This window comes from Triturus cristatus, chromosome 2_2 (assembly GCF_964204655.1).
Source record: "Triturus cristatus chromosome 2_2, aTriCri1.1, whole genome shotgun sequence".
In the NCBI taxonomy this organism is placed as follows: domain Eukaryota; kingdom Metazoa; phylum Chordata; class Amphibia; order Caudata; family Salamandridae; genus Triturus; species Triturus cristatus.
This window is the reverse complement of record NC_140582.1, coordinates 151,248,016-151,268,122: the sequence shown is the minus strand read 5'-3', so window position 1 is coordinate 151,268,122 and position 20,107 is coordinate 151,248,016. Positions and strand designations below refer to the sequence as shown.

The 20,107-nt window shown below is 44.5% G+C and overlaps 1 protein-coding gene across 4 annotated transcripts in view; it reads right to left on the bottom strand.

The window, feature by feature from the left end:
* LOC146861982 (phospholipid-transporting ATPase ABCA1-like) overlaps positions 1 to 20,107 on the bottom strand; it is a 3,104,259-nt gene that overhangs the window by 264,328 nt on the left and 2,819,824 nt on the right. For all 4 annotated transcript variants that reach the window (XM_085641135.1, XM_085641137.1, XM_085641136.1 and 1 more), the window contains exon 48: positions 8,360 to 8,452. In XM_085641135.1, the coding sequence (XP_085497261.1) occupies positions 8,360 to 8,452 (93 nt within the window). The remainder of the gene's footprint in view (positions 1 to 8,359; positions 8,453 to 20,107) is intronic.

Genomic DNA, 20,107 nt, shown 5'->3' with positions numbered 1-20,107 from the left:
TCAGAATTCTTTAATGAAATAGAAGAGGGTTTAAGAAGTCACTCTAAATGTGCCCTAATTTTTCTTTCTGCAGCACTAATCATAAATTCTATGGCAAAATTAACCCCCTCATTTTGTTCCTTTTTAAATTAAATGTTTTAAGAGTTACCACTTTATTCCAATCAAGATGGCTTCAGTTGTGCCATACGTTTATCATAAGTAGGAGTGTTAGCGCTCTAGTTGTTCTTTGGAACACTCTGGGAAGCTGCAGTAGAACACAAAGGAATCAACTGACAGTCTCTGCCCTTGTTGGATGTACATGTTTTACTGAGAATGTCAGACTTCATTCTCACATGACTAAGAAAGATAATGTGAATTTACAGAAAATATGCTCTCAGTTTAGCTTATAGATCACCTTCCAAACCTCTGTGGGAAAAGCATGTGAAGATATTTTTCTCTCAAACATGATTCATGATATCCCAGCAGAAGGCTTTTTCACATGGTAAAATCACCTTAGAACATACCACAATTCCTAAAATGAGTATGGTACCATCAACAAATGATTTATAGTGTGACTAAAGTCTTAAAACCTTCTATTAACTGCAATGCTTTTTAATGAGGTGCTATCATGTATACTGGTCCCAAGATGGCTGCCAACACTTCTTGGATGAAGTGCTGACAGCCAATCAGCTCTCACGATGAGATGTGTGGTTAGGCTCCGCCCAGATATATATGTGATTTTACTTTTAAATTTCTCAGGAACTACTGAACGGATTTACACCATTTAAACAAAAGGCACGACTCTGAAACAAGGTCTACCTTTCTGGCAAATTTGGTGTAATTCCGTTCAGCAGTTCGGGCTGCGTCAACAGGTCCTATGGGAAATTGCATGGGGAAAACGCGTTTTGGGACCCCCCTTTTTTCTCAGACCCCGCTTGACAAATCACCACGAAACTTTCAGGATAGGAGCGGACCAGAGCTGGCCAAAAGTTTGGAAATTTCGCGAAGATTCGTCAACCGGCGCCAGACTTATTGGGAATAGAATGTTGCGGATTTCCTATGGCAAAAGGTCCTAACTATAACTACCTACTGGCGACCGCTAGTAGATAATATATACATATACATATATATATGTCACCAGGAATCGCCTCATCAGTTTTGCAGCTTCAATGCGCAGAGTATATATATATATATATATATATATCCTCAAAAAGAATATAGACAGAAGGGAGCGGTCCACCAACACAGGTGCTGCAAGAACACTTGAAATTTAAAATTGAGTGGAAAATCAAAATATGAATAGGTTATTTTCTGTTTAAGAAAGAACTACATAAAGCACAATTGGTCAGTCTTACTTGGAAGTTGTTTTTATGTGTTTAAGTCTTTTGAACAAATTTTACCCTCATCAAAGTGACTCACAGATACTTGGATGTTATGATGGCAACACATTTTTAGTCAGCCTTTACTCAATGTCTGGCCAGAATGATTAACTATGAAAGATAAAACAATACAACACAGATTAGTGCTCTTTGAAAGAAACTATGCAGAGCCTGGTGCTTCAAACCTCTCTCACCATGATGCAAAAGCTGAACAAACTAGAAGTGCATTTGGAAAAAGTGTTAATGAGCAGCATCATTAAAAGCTGGTAAAATGAAAACCTTATAAACGAAAGTTAATGAGACTCAACAAATTTGATTAGATTAAGTAAAACCAGTCACAGAGAATTTTAATGCCATTGGCAGAAAAACGGCTGCTGATGCTAAAACAAAATGCTGTCAATAATTAAAGACAGGCACTTTCATGTGATAAACGAATTTACTGTCAAATTAATGTTGTGATAACATTTTCCCAACTTATTTTATGATTCTGACTGAAATAACTGAAAAATGCAATACTTCTGTACTTTTAATACCAACTACCCCGATGAATCGTGCAATGCCTTTAGACAATTTCCCTTGAGAAAATGAATGAAAAGAGAAAAACAAGCACTTCAGATATTCAAGTCTGTGGTAAACGGGTATTGATAACCTTTACTCCAAGATCTATTCCAAATCCTTGAAACCAGTCCGGGTTATACCCAGTATTGAACAAAGTCACATGTCTCTCTAGAGCACAATAATTGTGTCCAATTTAGAGTGAGCAGTCGCTAATAAAGATTTTGTGAAAGAATATTTTATTTCAACTGCACCTATTATAGAATTTCACTCAACTTTTGGGAATTTGCAGCTTAATTTTCTGTAAATAGAGGCCACTACTCTAATAGAAGTGAAATCATTTCAGGGAGTTAGTCAAGGGCCTCAACAAGTAAGGTTCTATATACTGCATCACTCATTAAATTTGACCTTCCTGTTGTCTCAAGTTGCTCAACACTTATGGACATCACTATAGCAACTGTTTCAGTAACTTGTGATGGTTTTCTATAATAACGAAATTGCAGAGTGTCTAATCTATGTTGCTGGAAATCCAATCATGGATGAATTACCACAGAGGTAGTGTCAATCAGATTCAAACAGATCTCTTTATCCCAAAATCATCTAAAATACTGAAGAAAATCAAACCTCTTTTTCCGAAGATTTTAACTGGTAATTCTTGAACAGACAAAGCTAAGATCATGAGGGATTTAATTGACCTATTTTGCAAATGAATATGAATGTCGTATAATTAGTATATTAAATTACTAGGAAGAACTAGATTTTAAGTTAGATCCCATATGGTCAGTACAACCTGGATACCAGAGGACTGCGAACAAATTATTGTAACTCCGTCCTTATTGGTTTCATTAACAAAGATATACAGAAAATTTAGAACTTGCAGGTTTTGAAGGCAAGGACAATCACCAAAACACATTGAGAAAAGCATGACACCTGGCCATTGGACCTTAAAATAGTTGTCTGTCCAGGTAAGAGTACTTGTTAGAGAGACGACTTTAAGTCACAAATTTTGGTGTGGTCTACACCACAACACCTAAAACATATACATAGAGGGGTATATTCACAAGAGTGTGTGATAACTACCGCAAGAGTAGCGTAAAGCGACTTTCAATATCGCAGCCCATCGCGGGAAAATAACCCTGTGACAAGGTGGGATTCACAACAAGGGGGTAGCATGCGATAGTCTGCCGAAACCGTGGACAATGCCTGCGATAAAACCACCTTGAAAGAGATAAAAACACAAACCACAACACCAAAAAACCTGCGATGGGCCAAAGCGCGATGAGGAAATCAGCGATAAGCAGCGCCAGGCCTTCAACGCACACCTGGCAGGTGGGAAAAATCTCCATAAAAGCAGAAAAACACCCACACACAAACAGACCTACACCGAAGCAACATGGAGGCAGCCGGAGCTGGCGCAGAGGACAAGCGAACCCCACAAGCACCCTGGATGACCAGCCCGGGACCACGGGGACAGGGAAGCGCAAGGACAAGAAGACAAGGAAGACGAAGTTCAGTCCGCAGGCGAACAGGATCATAGTCAAGGAGGTGATGGAACACCATCAACAACTCCTCGTAACCTCCAACGTGTCACTGGGCACCAAAACTGCAATATGGCGGGACATCGCCGACAAGGTGAATGCCATCAGAGAGCTCAAGCGGACAATGGACGAGGTCAAGAATTGATGGAATGACATCAAGCGGAAGACCAAGGATAAACTCTCCACCAACAAGAAGGCAGCAATGCAGACTGGAGGTGGGGGCCCAGCGCCACAGCTGGAGCTGGATAACATAGAGGAGCTGGTGTCGACAGTCATCAGTGTGGAGACTGTGGCCGGAGTCGGGGGACCGGACACTGCTCAACAGGACACAACACAACCGCAACAGGGTGAGTGACCACCAGGTACTGGGGGATGGGTGGAGATGGCCACAATGGCACACATGCACAATCAAGCAGAGCACAGTGCACACCCAAAATAACTCAGGGTCATCGCCCAGATCTACAGACTGTCACAATGTACAATGCCATGCTGTCTGAATGTCAGCCTGTACCATGCGTCTACACACATGTGGAAACATAGTAATACACCATCTCCCCTTCACATCACAGGGACACCGTCAACACCTCCTGCAGAGCAGTCCCAGACACTCTTCACGGATGACAAGGAGGACAACACCAGCATCAACACCCAAACCATCCAAGACATCATTGACCTCATCCGCCTCTCACCTCCAGACTCAGGGCAGCCCAGTTAAATTGATGAGACCCCACCCACCACCCAAACCACGCAGCAGGAGGCACCCACAGCCCCGGCACCCTCCCAAGACCTCTAGGAACAACACATGACCTTCCAACGCCGTGTGCTGGATTGTCAGATGGAGAAGACTAAGCAGGTGCAGGTGGGCCTCGGCATCACGGCTGCCAAACTGGACGCCATCCTTGGATGTCTATGTCCGCCCCATGGTCTCCTCCAACGAGCCCTGACTGACATCGCTGGAGTCATGATGCGGAGAGTAGAACAGCTGTCCGCTCAGAGGGGCTCCAGCGATACCAGACATGAGCTGGCACACATACGGAGGCTCATGGAGGACATGGTGCGGATGGAGGCAGAAAGGATGGTAGCCACTGCTGCAAATCATCGAAATGTAGCTGGGATCTATCATGCCCTACAGACCTCCACCATGGCATTTCCGCCACAAGGTGTGGCGCCGATGAATGCTGCTGCCCCCACACCATCCACATCCCCGCCCCCTGGTGTGTCAGTGACTCCCAGTGCGGCAGATGTATTCAATCAGGACCCTGATGTGTCAGTGGCACACAGTGTGGCAGCTGGTTCTGCAACACCTACAGGTGGGGCAGGGCAAACACCCGGGGACGAGGACATGGATGGGACTGTGGTCAGAAGGACCAGGCACTAGCATTCATTACCGCCACCTGGCCTGTATCTGCTTGGTCCTGCACATGGCCTCATGACCTTCCACTGACCAACGATACACTCCACTGCACTCACCTTGGACAGCGACATGGACTGCCACTTCCGGATTGGTGACCAATGACACGGCGACCAGGCTGTGGACTGTACCCTTCCCTTTAGCAGGACTTGTCATCCCCGGATGCACTCTGGCTGGCGCTCCACGGGCCCATAGTGTATAGTGTGCTGGGCATTGCCCTGAACCACTCCGGCTGCATAACTGCACTGGATGTGCAATAAACATCCATTGACGCACTGCTGTGTCATGTCCATCATCATTAGTCATGTATGCATGTGTGGATGAATGTAGGGACAATGATTTACCTTGAGTCAATGATGATCCTGTGGGATGCCAATCAGAGGGTGCTACATTGCATTTTGTGTACCGGGTCCCGTGGACACTACAACTGAGACACACGCATCACTCACTTCCTTGTCCGGACATGGACTGAACCATGCCCAGATCCAATGTTGCATACGGCAGGCCAGACCACTCCGCTTACGCTCCGAGGGGGGGGGCCCTCATTGCTCCTCGTCGCAGGCGAACACGCTTGTGGTGTGCAGGTCACTGGTCTAGTTGTCAGCATGTCACAGCCACTCCCTGAGGGCAGGTTTGCATGCACACCACACCCATCCGGCACAGGCGTCACAGGCCATGTGACTCCACCAACATAAGGGGCCGATGACATCCCATTCTCCTCTGCTCGTGGTGACTGGATGACAGACGCCACGGTTCCCAATCATGAAGGGCACATGAGTTTTGTTGCACACAGGGTTAGTAGCAACCCAGGCCTGCGTATGGCATGGGCCGACCACCATGTGGCGCTGACTGGGGTTGCACCGGGTTAGTGGCAACCCAGGCATGCGTACGGCATTGGCTGACCACCACGTGGCGCTGACTGGGGTTGCTCAGGGTCAGTCGCACACGACGCATTGCAGCAGGCACAGACACCCCGCCACAGGACGGTGACTTTTGGTGCACTGAGTCAGTGGCACCTTAAGCTGCTGAGCAGGTGGGCACCCTACGATGATGCCCCGTCCCCGTGGTCTGGGCAACTCAGGTTTCATGTGCCCTGCTGGACCGCATTGTAGGCCAGAGCCAGCGGGCAGCGCGGGCCTACCGCCGCCTGGCCTTGCTTCCCAATCTCAGACTTAGTGGCACCCATTGGGCTGATAGGGTGTGCAAAAGACACACAATTGATGTACGTAATGCTGAACAAATCAAAACTGAGCGGGTGTGCAGCCTGCGATGTTGCCGTGTGCACTGGTATGTCCTCAGCCATGGAGTATTCCAGACCCAGCAACACACGTGAGACCTGGTGGCCTGTGGAGCGTGGCTGCATGGTGTGGAGGGTGCCATGCCCGCGGGCCCCGGGCTTGTGGCTTGCAGCGGCACATGGTGGGACATCCAGTCTACACGCCGGTGGGGGAAGGTGAGCAGTAAGGCCTGGGTGTGCATGGGCGAGCATGCTCCATGGGCAGCGGGTGCCTTTGTGATGCCTCTGCCTCGGTGTGCATGGGCGGGCCTGCGCTGTTGTCTTGTGAGAGTGTGTGTACTGTGCCAGTCAAGTATCTGGACTCTGTTTCAGATGATGGCTCTGACTCAGATGTGTGACCTAATGGACTGCACTACATGCCGGCAAGTGGTTGGAAACACACCAGTGGCAGCAGGTGAGCAGTGTGGCCTGGGTGCGCAGGGGCAGCTCCCTCTCTTCTTCTTCTCTCTCTCTCTCTCTCCCCCTCTCTTCTTTTCTCTCTCTCTTCCCCCTCTCTTCTTCTCTCTCTCTCTCTCTCTCTCTCTCTCTCTCTCACTCTCTCTCTCTCTTTCACTCTCTCTCTGTCCTTTGATGTGCGCAGGACACACCTTCTCATCATGTTTTTTGTCTTGCAGGCTGTGATCTACAGACTGTCCTGCGGGGAGCCGCCATGTGTCTTCATTTAATTTCGGTGTTCATTTTAATAAAGTTTCATTTGTTGCTTCGAAAGTGAATGTGTGATGCTCATTTCTGTGATGACACATGCATTTCAACTGTTGTGATTGTGCGACGTCATGCAGAATATTTTTTACATGTTTTTGTGTAGCTGATGTGGCATGTCTTTGTGGAGGGGTGCCAGGGAGGAGTGGTCCGGGGGGTGGTGTTGGTGGGTGTTTTGGCCCTCTTGTGTGTCCGGGCCGCATGATGTATGGCTCCATGGCATCTGTTGCCCTTCCGATGTGGCCCTGGGCTGGTCTCCCTTTTGTGATGCTGGCTGCCGTCCGACTTAACACCAGGTCAGAGCAGGTGTAGATTTCCTGCTGCTAACGTGCCTTATTGCCGGTTTTGTGTTCTTATCGCCGATCTGTCTGGTCGCTGAGAATGTTGAGGAGTGGTGTGGTTGCGGCATTTGGCACGGGAACGCCCACTTTTCATCTCATTAGCGATAGTTGTGGAGATCCTCTGTGGCGATGTTTTTTGCGGCTGCTATTGTGGGAAAACTGGTGCTGTGGGCTGTTAACACCAGCTTGTGAATGGGGAGGTACATTTATCACGACATTGGCTGTAATAAAGTGCTGTTAATTCAGCGATAGCTCCTTGTGAATATGGCCCAGACTCTCTAATGTATCAACAGTTTGATTATCATGTGCTAAATTTATTTTCAAAACTCGAGATGTAAAAAGGCATTACATTGGTGCAAACATTTGTCATCTTCCAGTCATGTATACTGCTGAACCAGAATGAATTTTATAAGGAAAGTGGTAAAAACATAAAAAACTATAATTATAATTATAGTGATTGGATGCCGTTATTCAGTTACTAGCACTGGAGATGTAACCTCAGGATATTTGAAGCCACAAAGTATGCCACCATATTGTTAACGTATATTAGAGTTATTTATACAATTACATCAAACAGAAGGGATGATGGTTACAGATTACAAAAACTCATTGTTCAAGATGGTCCCTCCATTACCTCCATTGTCATAGCATGAAAAGTCTCTATTATTACTTTACTAAAACCTTGAGTTTGTGGGATAAATCCAATCCCTACACACACAGAAGTTGAGTAGGGGTTGGAATTATGGAATGCACAGTAAGTCCAGACCACAGCAATTTTCCTCTAATGCATTTTGACAGAAAAAATGTCAATACAAGATTCACATTACAAAACTGCTTAAATGTGAGGGCCTAGCTGTGTATCACATCAATAACTTCAGAACAAGAAATAGGGGAAATTGCACAGAAAGGTCAAGGGGTACCTAGATATCACTGAATAGACATTTTAGTTTAACTGCATCAGGAATGATATTTTACCTTAAATATCAGCTAAGAGCAAAATGATGAATCCTCACTTGTGTGATATCATGTTGTCTTTTGAATAAAATAACAGAACTATTTAATATCAGGGCTGCTTAATAAACCAAGATCTTTAAAGAGACAAATAAAATACAAATGCAGTTTAGAGGATATGAACAGTTAATAAATACATGGTACAGTACCTATTTTTTAGGTGCTGGATACTGCCAAGGCATCGGAATTGCCCATTCACCATAATAGCCATTCTGGTGCACAAAGCCTCACATTCTTCCATGCTGCAGAAGAGGAAAATTGATCATAAATCTAATAATTTGTCTTCTTTTCATCAAAATATTATGTGCTCTTTAAAATGCATTGGTATATTTACACAAAACTGTAAAACATTTCCTTAGCTATGACGTTTGCATAAAGGAAAAAGTTTGAGGCATAAACATATCAAGCAGTGGTAAGGCCAATACTTTCTTAATGTTTTTCATTTTATTTTCATTTGGCTAGCTGCCATGCACTGGTATTGCAAATGCCAATGCTCATCCAACTGCAGTGGAGGCACAGGGAAAGGTAATAGCATGGTAGGTAGCCATTTTTAATGTAATTTCTTTATACGTGTACCACCCTGCATTCAAACACAATGTGAAGGCTTTTTCAAATAGTACAAGTGGAAAAGAATATAGTTAACTTAAAAGCTTTATTCGGTAAGGCAATTTCAAACCATAAAAGCATTTGCATGTAAAAAACAATGATATTGTTACAATTAATAACATTTCAATATAAGGAAACGGAAAACGTTTAAGAAGGGAAAGGAATAAAGGAATACTTTTTTCCTAGGAAGTAAAAATATGTGCAAACTTGCAATCAAAAGTGCCTATTAGCTGCGTATACTGTTATCTATGTGTAGATTGTATGAGCAAAAGCCTTGACAAAAACAATCCCCCCAGAAGCGGTATTAGGATGCCGAGGGGGGTAATCCCTATATCATAGGGTATGTTATGTGTTATTTTTAAAAGGAAAAAACCGTCAGTTTAGGCATAATAAATTTATGTTACTGTATGGGACATATACTTTCGGTTTGAAAGAATTCAATTTAAAGGTTCGTTATGTGCTGCACGCAAAATTTTAAAAACGTTGTCATATTTGCTACCACTAAATCTGTCTCTAACATCTGAAGAGCCATCAGAGCAGGTCGACACTGTTTGAGGGCCAACAGTTTCAATAGGGGTATCAAATACAGATTTCTTGGTACGATATAGAAGTTACAAAACATAATTGCGTGCAAAGTTGACTGGGGAGAAAGACCTTCACAGGGACACAAATTCAAATTAGTAGCCCAGTCGTTTGTCACCGGGAAGGTGATCAGTCTATGAAACATGTTGAAACGGAATCTTGTTAGTTAGAATTTTTCATAGTTACTTAGACTTAGATTCAGGTAGGGCTCCATTTTATCTGTAGTTTGGATAGAGAGAGAATGCTGAACGGAGGGTTTAGTCGTTTCAAGAGCCAGGCGTAGCTCTGCTAAATGGGTTAGGCATGCATCTCGTAAGTTCTTTCTTGAGATTGAAATCAAATTTTGGGGCTTAAAATAAAAGTGAGCGAATCCCATGTCTGAAAAAGACTTTTTGACGTATGATAACCAAGTGATTTTGGACTCGTGGTCCAGGTTCATGCAGTCAGTGATAAGTGCCTGTGTTAGTTTTAATTCTGTTGTAGTCCAAATACGGTGCCAGAGAAGAATTGGCTGCATCCGTATCACGTCTGTAATGTGTGGGAGACCCACTTCGCTGTGAATGTTAAAAGTTGAGGTAGACGAGGGGACGGCCAATGAAAATTTCAGAAAGGTGTTCTCTACCTTTTGGATCGGGTCAACTCTTACGTTGCCCCATATTCCTGCCCCGTAAATTGCCGTGCTGACACATCTTGAATGATAAATGTCAAGCATTTCCTTTGATGTTCTCTTACCCAGATTTCTTGCGAACTTGGTCAATGCTGTTGTGGCCTTTTGAAATTGCAATTTTCTATTCTCTATTGAACTTTTCCAGGTGCCTTTACTGTCTATTACTACTCCCAAATATGGATAGGTGGTAGTGTTTTCTACTTGTATGTTATTTAGGTAGATATTTTTTTTTCCCTTTTTGAAATTGGTTACCTGAAGTCATTATAAATGTCTTTTTGACATTGATGTTTAAGTTCAAATGATGCATAACATTTTTATATCTGTCCAGTGCGCGTTGTAGTGCAAGGGGAGTGCGAGCGATTATAACTGCGTCATCCGCATAGAGGAGGGCGGGGATCGGGCGAGTTTGAACATATGGCTGGTCCTGGCTACCCTTCAACAAGGCTGCTTCCAGACCGTTTGTGTACAAGTTAAAAAGGAAGGGGGCCAGGACACAGCCTTGCCTGACTCCCCGCTCGACCCCAAAAGATGACGTTTGTTGCCCCCCTATACCGTATCTTACTCATGTGGTCACGTTGGAGTAGATTTCCCTAATATAATTGACCAATTTAATATCAACTCCCATTTCAATCATTATGCTCCACAACTTTATATGGGCCACGCAGTCGAAAGCTGCGGAGAGGTCTACGTATGCCAAGCAGAGGCTGCCACCCTTTGCCTGGACATACTTCCCTCTCAGGAGTGTGAGATTTAAAACCTGTTCGATGGTACCTCTCCCCTCTCTGAAGCCGAATTGGAGATCGGATAATATGTTGTTTGTTTCCGCCCAGTCTTGCAGCCGTGCCAAGAGAATTCTCCCTACTATTTTTCCTAGGGAATCCAGTAGGGATATGGGTCTATAGGACGTTGGGCTATTTCTGTTACCTTTTTTAAAGATAGGGACTAAGATCGAGTCCGACCAGGAAGCGGGTAGTCCTATCTTTCCTATTGCCACTAGGACTTTAAGTAACAGGGGGGCCCAAAGGTCGGTGTTTGATTTGTAAAGGTCCATAGGGACCCCGTCAGGGCCCGGGGCCTTCCCTGGTCTGCTTATATTCAGTGCCCGATTGACCTCAGAGAGGTTAAAGTCCAGGTCTAACGGGTCCGTCAGGTCGGTTGGAAAAATATAGGTCTGCCTGCTTATTCCCTCAGGGTTTGCAAATATTTCTGAAAATTGGTTTATCCACTCTTGTTCGGTTATGGTTGTTTCGATTAGTCCACGATCTTTAGGGCCTGATCGAAATGGGGAATTAACGATCTCCCAAAAGGTGGCCGGGTCGTTGTTAATACAGCTATCATGAAGGGCGATCCAATATGCCTCTTTTAATTCTTTCTTCCTGGATGTTAATATTGTGTTGTATGCTCTCCTGGCTTGTAAGACCTCTCTGGCGTCTCTTGGGGATTTGTGTAGGGTTTTTTTAAATATTTTGTGTGCTGTAGTACACGCTGAGTTAAACCACCTGAACTTAGGGTTCTTTTTTTTGTACGTCTTCCCACTGGACTTCACACTCAGGGCATCATTAACTTCCGATATTATTTTGCCGTAATTTGTTATGATCTCTTGTGGGGATGAAGTATCCGTTAAGCATACTAGGAAGGCTGGGCGTGCTGCTTTAAGTATAGTTTCTAGAGTGACTATGGGGTCAATATGACACCATTTAAGTGCATAGCCATTTGGACGGGGCATTGAGATAGTGTCTGCATGGTAGAGTGTTTGTGCCTTCTTTTTTGGGGCAGTGGTTCGGATGGTAATAGATAGTGGGAAGTGGTCACTGAACGAGCAGTCATGGGTAGTGACTGCTCTGATCGATTCGGAGGGATTATTTCCCACCAAGATGAAATCAATACACGAAGATAGTCCTCTGCCATTGAAGGTTGGAGCGAAAGCGGCTGGGGGGTCGAGCAATTCATTTGCAAAAGCTAATTGAAGGAGAATCATGATCTCGTTCAAAAGCGCCCCTTTTTGGGAATGGGGAAAATGAGTAATATTGTTGTTTAAGTGATCTGTGTAGCCGCAATTGCCTTTGTGTCTGTTCTTACACAGTGTGAGGTTAAAATCACCTCCCCATATTAGTATTGGTTCTTTTCCTTTGTTTTGGATGATTTGTTCGGATAAGGAATGACGTATTTCTTTTATAATCTCCGTGAACTTTGCGTCTGCAAGATTATTATATAGATTGACTAGCAAAGTGGGTGGCATTTTTGTTATGGTTACTCGTAGAATTTGATAGTGTGTCTCATTTTTAAGGGCTTGAACTTTTAGGGTAGGAATTAAGTTTGAAACATAGGTCACTAGGCCGCCCTTTCCTCTACCAGAGGTTGAGGCCAGGGCTGGACTGAAGAAAGTTTTATAACCATTAATATGGATAGGTGTAATTACCCATGTCTCCTGAAGGGAGATGATGTCGCTTTCTTTTACAAAGTTTATCCACCCCTCGTTATTGACCTTTGACCTCAGGCCTGAAACATTCCAGAAGGTTATGTTCAGGTTTTGGTCCGACAGAAGGTTGTTATGTAAGTTGTTAAGAGTTGTCGGGGCATTTGTTTTAGCTTCGGAAGAGGCCTTGGGTGGAATTGTATTAGCCCAGTTATGTTGTCCTTCTATGGTGGACGGTATATTATTGGGCACACTGTTAGATTTTGAAGTAGGGGGGTCCCCTGTTAAGGTGGTAAAGGCAAGGTGGAGAGGAGTGGAATACACCATGCTATTGTCCTGGCTTAAATTTATGCTAGGATGAGTATTAGCGATGGTGGGCTTCTGGATTGCAATCATGGGAGTAGGATTGTCTGACGATGTTGGTAGTCAATCCAGTTCCTCTAATGATGCAAGTTGTTCAAACCTATTTTGTAACAGGATACACCCATTCCTTGAGTAGTCACTTCTTGGTTGTATGTAGTAGAAGAAGTCGAGCGGCTCCATTTTAATTACTGTGTTTTCGTGTGTTGTTACCCTATTAATCCTAAGAAGAGATCTCACGAGACCGGGTGATTTAAAGTTTATGACTATACAGTCTCCGGTAGTGCTTTTGTGAGAGTCACCTATCCAACCCACCCACCTGACCATCAGTATCTGGTTAATATGATTTGGATCGAAATAGGTGAGTTTAAAAAGCCAGTCCGAAACCTTGTTTCTGAGTGAAACCCATGACTCGTTTGAACCTTTATGTACAGGTGGGACGCCTGTTAGAACTAAAACATAGGGGAAAGCAGCCGGTGGTAAATTTAAACATTCTTTGTTTGGCATTGGAGGGGATTTTGTGAGGTTAGGTTTATCTTGATTGGGTGTTTTGTGGGAGTTAGTTACTTGTTCCACTATAACTTTTGGTCTGTTGTCTCCCGTTATACGCAGATTATTTGCCAGTGTGCCTGTAGTATTGGGAGTAGGGTTTTTTTCAATAGAGTTATTGGGAATTTCTTCTGTGGGAGATGAGGACTGTGCCTCCTGAGAGATGGATTGACTGTTATTACCCTGTATGCGATACGAGTTTGGTCGTGATCTGCCCTCGAGTACCATTTTCTCTAATTGGGCAAATTTGTCTTCGAAAACCGCGAAGAGTGTGGAAATCATTTCGCTCATTTTCTCCTCTATTGCTTGGTTCACTATTTTTTGAATGGACTTTACAGTTTGTTTAGATGTTGTCGCTATCGCTTCATTTAAGGTTTCTAATTTGGCGTAGGGATTTTGGTTGCTTTCCTCAGTCTGTGTGCCTATATTCCGGGAGACAAGATGAAGTAATTTCTTGCCCTCTTTGTTGGGGCGTCCTTTTGGGTTAGCCCCTCTACCGGCTGACTGTTTTGTTTTAGCTTTCCCCCGGGTTTGGGGTCCTTTGGTTTGTAAAGGAGTGGGTTTTGGCACTGCCTCTATACACTCCAGGGATTTTAAGGGGGTAGAGACTGGAGAGTCAGGAGTAAATAACAGGGTGGGTGAATTACTCATTGGGGATATGCTAGGAACGTCAGGGGGTCTGGGTACTCTGTTTGTTGGGTCTAGCGAGAGCCTCCTTTCGGTGGATTGTATTTCCTGGTCAAGTAGGCATTCTGCTCTCAATAGATAGGCATCTAACGTGCCCACAGCGCATTTGCGTTTTTCCATGCTTAACCGGACAAAGATCACAATATATACAAATTAATCAGTCCTGCACATATAATGTTGGTAACAGGGTAACATAAACTAGGGAATGGTCGCAACCAGTCCGTGAGAAGCTGGTGGGCGTACGAAGTCCGGTCACTGGAGTGTGACGTACCTTAGCTTCACGATGTCCTTGTTTGCTGGCGGAAAGGGGGGTGGCCCAGCCCAGCCTCTGTCTGCCCCTGATGGCCACAGATGGCCCGCCCTTTGCCCGGGCTTCGCCCGCGCACGTCCCGCGACGCGGGGGGTGTGATCCGTTTAAATGCGCCTCAGTGCGCAGAAACAGCGTGGGCGGCTTTCCGGCCGCGAGGGATCCTGGGATGTGAAGTCCCCACCTCCACTCCGCGGCCGCGATGGAAGGAGTTGCGGCGGCGGGAGGCAGGAACCAGCCAGGAAATCAGAGGTGCGGGAAGGAGACTGGATGTTCCACGTCAGGTACAAGCCCTCAAATTGGTGTCAGAACGAATATAGTTTCAAAATGGTTGACCACTAATATTATGTTCAATGAAACATGGTTCTTGAAGTGATACACATATGAAAAAAGAACCATTTCAACATGGCCTCTTGTTGCTATTGACCTTTTTTAGATGTTTTTGAAATAAAGGCATGGGGTGGGCTAAGAAAAAATACCAAACCTGTGGGGGCAAAAGTGGTTGTGTTAAGTGAGATGGTGACAGAAGAGGTGTAGTCAGCAAAGAAAGGCCATATAAAGTGACCAGTGAGCACAGTGGGTGGGAAAGCAGAAAAAGAAAGAGTGTGGCATGACAAGGGGAGTGGGCAGAGAGTGTTAGTCTGCTAGGAGAGAGCAACAGAGTGAGAGCAAGTCAAAATATTCCCCCATACCCTTCAATGCAGACACTGGCAGAAGGACACAGAAAGCCTGAGGTGGGAGCTGCTCAAAGCAAAATGTGACTCACCATGTCAGAAGCCAATAGCTCAAGGGAGCAGGATAGCCCAGTGGCAGCAATAGGGTGATCCAAAGCTCACTTTAAGTATATATTAAAATATATAAGATACAAAAGGAGCGTTGATGACAAATGGATAATGCTAACTGTAGGAGAGATCTAAAAATAATTGAGAAACTGATAAAAAGAAATTTACTACATTAGACTAGCAAATCTAAAGTTCAACCAAGGGCAAGTGGAAACTCCCGGAACAAAGGAGGCACAAAAAGTCAAGATACAAATTAAATATGTCATGAGGGAGGGATGTAAGGGGAAGTAGGGAAGTAAAGGTACTACGCAGTGAAGGACCATCGTATCTCAACAAACGAGTTAATTTTCACCAACCTACCACGAGACTTCGATCCGGATCCCTCTTCCTAGCAGCCACCCAACACATCCACTGGACGTACAGTGGAGGACGCTCCTTCTCCCACCTGGCGACTAGGGTCTGAAACAAACTCCCCCTGCACCTCAGAGTATCATCATCCCTCTTGCTGTTCAGGAAGGACCTCAAGACCTGGATGTTCAACCAATAGGAGAACTGGCAACATGATTCCCACAGCACCTCAAGACCCTCAAGGGTGATACAGCCGCGCTCTGCAAATACTTATTGATAGATAGACAAATAATAAATAAGAATACATAGAAGCAGCCAAAATCAAAATAAAGGGGCGGATTCACAAAGCCTTTTTCATTTATGGACGAAAAAAGTTCTATTTATGAGTCTCAGAAAATTAAAGAAGAATTCCTGAAAGGTATGAATAGTTTTACTACTTCAACATTCTCCGCTACAAAAACATATAACTCTGCAATCATAAATCCAATGCAAGGCTTGAGAAGAGGATGGATCATTGAGTAAGTTGACTCTATCCTCCAGGGCCATGTGGCTCCCTCCCCAAGCCTCATTAGGCCCTGGGGACTCCATCCTCCCAGGCCTTATTTATTTTAAAGGGGACGGCGATGTGTGGCCCCCCTCCCAAAGCCTTATTAGGCCCTGGGGATCCATCACTTAGAGCCTCTTTTTTATTAAGGGGGAGGGAACCATGTAACCCCCCCTCCCAAAGCCTTAGAAGGCCCCGGAGACCACATCCCCGGGCCATTTTTTTATTTGAGGGAAGGGGACATTTGCCCCCCCTTCCTGTCCTTAGTAGGACCAGGGGACCCCTTTCCCCAGGGCCACCACTTAAAATAAAGGGGCCCTCTTCTTCGAGTCTTATTAGGGTCTTGGGAACCCATTCCACGGGCTAATTTTTTTAAAATAAAGGGGAGTGGTGTGTGGCCCTCCTCCCCGAGCCTTGCTAGGACCTGGAAACCCTATACCCCGGGCCGTTCATTTTAATAAAGAGAAGGGGGCTGCTTCCCCTCCCTCCTTAAGCATTGTTAGCTTCTGGGGACTCCACCACCCCCAGGGCCATTACTTGAAAATAAGGGATGAGGGGCCACCTCCCTGAGCCGTTATCGGCTCTGAGTGCCAGATTCCGTGGAGCCCACACTTCTTCAAGGTGGGTGCCCTGGTACCCAATCAGAGCTTCCACCATATACTTGTTGGCCAGGTGGAGCCCCAAGGACCCCACGGCCTCTGCTACCTCCCCGCCGGCAGCGGGAGCCAGCATTGCTTCAACCCAGAGCGAGCAGCTACCAATGCTGCTCCTTCCAGGCGCGAGCACTATTTTGATCTGTTTCCCTTTTGCTCTGTCATCAGTGATGTCACTTACCATGTCATGTGTGATGTAATATGTGAGTTCATAATCAGTGCATTGCGGGGGCATAAGTTATAATTAGCTCAGGCAACTATGCCTGCTGAATTTAACTGGTTTCTTACAAGCAAAATCCAGGACTAACTATAACGTCCTTATAACCTGTAGTTTTTTCAGTTAATGTATATATATACATATATATATATATATATATTCACTTAAAAAACCATAGGTTTCACACATGTTATAGTTAGCTGTACATTTCACTCGTAAAAAACCAATGAAATTCCATGTTATAGTTAGATCAGGTAACTATAACTTGCGCGCCCACAATAAACTGCTGATGACGTCACATAGTACATCACTCATGACATGGTCAGTGACATCACTCATGACATCAATGATGACATCTGAAATTACACATTGTGGATTGCGGTCGCGCAAGTTATAGTTACCTGATCTAACTATAACGTGGAATTTCATTGGTTTTTTACGAGTGAAATGTACAGCTAACTATAACATGTGTGAAACCTATGGTTTTTTAAGTGAATTTGCAAGGTTTTGTAAATGATAATTCCTAACTATAACGTGTGTGAAACCTATGGTTTTTTCAGTGAATTTGTACGGTTTTTTAAATGCTAAGTTATGTATTTTTTTAATATTTTTTTTTCTGGTTTTTCACTATGCGCACACAGTGCGCGCGCCGTGGGCGCTCGGCGCGCTTCGCGCACCGAGCGCACACGTTGTGCAGTCCATGCCGTGCGCGCCTCGCCTTTTTTTACGGAGTAACATTTGTTTTTTTCTCCCTTGTGGGTCCTTTAATTTATTTAATAAATGTGATTGTTACTTCATTATTTTTTTTATTATTTTTTTTTGCCGTGCGCGTACGGTAAGCTTACCGTACGCGTACCCCGCAATTTTTTTTTAAAATTATTACATTTATTTTTCATACTTTTGGGTCCTTCTTGGACCCCCTGACAAACACTAGGGGTCTGCAACTCTCTTCGTTGCCCCCGTTTCACGTTCCCCACCTTTGTTTCTCAGTGCGAGAGACAGAAAATGGCGGCCGACACTTCCTGATTTCGACCGATTCGAATGTTTACAGTCATGTAACCACCAATCAGAATTGAGCTCGCGCACGGCACCGTACGCGTACGGTAAGCTTACGGTAAGCGCACGGAGCGCGCTTACAGATATATATATTGATTTAAATGCTATTTTCTCAGGACCTACTGAACAGATTTACACCACTACAAAAGGCACATCCTTGACCTGAGGACTACCTCTCTGCCAAATTTCAAGTAATTCTGTTCAGCCGTTCGGGCTGTAGCTGTGTCTAAAGGTCCTATGGAAAAATGCATGGGGAAAACGCGTTTTGGGACCCCCCTTTTTTCTCAGCCCCCGCTTGACGAATCCCCCCGAGACTTACAGGGTAGGAGCGGAGCGTAGCGCCCCATTAGTTTTGAAAATTTCGCGAGGATTTGTTGACCGGCGCCAAAGGTATTCCAAATAGAATGTTGCGGATTTCCTATGGAAACACGGTCCTAACTATAACTATCTACTGGCGACCGCCAGTAGATAATGTATATATATATATATATATTACCTACTGGTGGTCACCAGTAGGTAGTTATAGTTAGGACCTATTTTCCATAGGAAATCCGCAACATTCTATTCCCAATAAGTCTGGCGTCGGTTGACGAATCCTCGCAAACTTTTCCAAACTTTTGGCCAGCTCCGCTCCACTCCTACCCTGAAAGTTTTGCGGTGATCCGTCAAGCAGGAGCCGAGAAAAAAGGGGGGTCCCAAAACACATTTTCCCCATGCAATTTCCCATAGAATCTGTTGTCGCAGCTACAGCCCGAACCGCTGAACGGAATGGCACCAAATTTGGCAAAGAGGTAGTCCTCAGTTCGGACTCGTGCCTTTTGCATATATGGTGTGAATCTGTTCAGTAGTTCCTGAGAAAATTAGGGTAAAAAAGTTAGTGATATCTATGGCCGCGGAGGATCTGCGGACCATACCCGCACCGTAAGCGCACCCTCCCCGAACCGAGCGCGCACCCTCCCGATCACGCGCTGAATGCTAATTGGCTGTCGAGTGTCTCTCTACATTCGAAACCAGGAACTGTTGGCGGCCATTTTCTGCCTCAGTAGAAGCGAGGCTGAAGATGCAAGGGGAATAAGTGTGTAAAACATATAAAGGGGCAGAGTGGAAATACTCTGACCCTCTAGAGGTGCTTAGGGGGTCCCAGAAGGACCCCCTGGGGCCCCCCCTATTTAAAAAAAAAAACGGCGAAATGCACGCACGGTGCGTGCATCCTATCGTGTTAGATGCACGGATTCTCTCGCGGTGGGTGCGCGGATCCACGGCAACGTTTTTTGAAAAACGACAAGAAATCATTGGTTGTATGACAACTTTCTACACTGAAAGGTAGGGTGTATATTTCTGTTTTTTAAAGGCATGATTGTTATTGGTTAACAAAAACAGATTATAAGGAACATTATATATGATAAGCTGATATGTTGAAAAGTCAAGCACACTTCCTGTCTTGTGTAGGAACATTGTGTGCTGAACTTGTGACCTGTGAGCTCAGTGCAGTGTTCCATGACCTGTTTCTATGGTAACAGGCAGAAGGCAGATTGGGGGGAAGGGTTGAAATGTATTTCTGTTGGAAAGGGTTGAAATGTTTAACCAATAGAAATGTGTGATTGCTTTTGAGTTTATGTGTGAAGCATTGTGATTTGATGTTTACATGTATATGTGTGGAAAATAAAAGGGAAACTTTTCCATTCTTTGCTTTTGCTGAGAGGTGCACAGTGCAGAGATTATGTAAAAGAAAATATGGTGAGTGATTGATATACTTCTTAATCTACAAAAGAACTTGAAAGATAAGTTATTTAATTGTGAGGGGATGTATATAGACTATTTTGATTTTAATCAGACTAATGTATTTTTCCTGCTAAAGTGTAGGGAGTACTTTTTTTCTCTACAATGTGTGTGCATGTAGAAACCATTCTGTGATAAGCATTTGTGTTTTTCATGTGTTTGAAAATAGATAACTGTGTTGTTTTTATATTTTGGTAGAATTAGAAACCAGTCATTGTTTATGAATTTGTGAAATGATTTATGTTATGTTTCTATACTAAAATGTAGTACTCCTTCTAGATGAAGAAATGTGTTTTGGTATAGTCCAAGGGATAGTGTTGTTTGTCTAGAATCACACAGTGAGT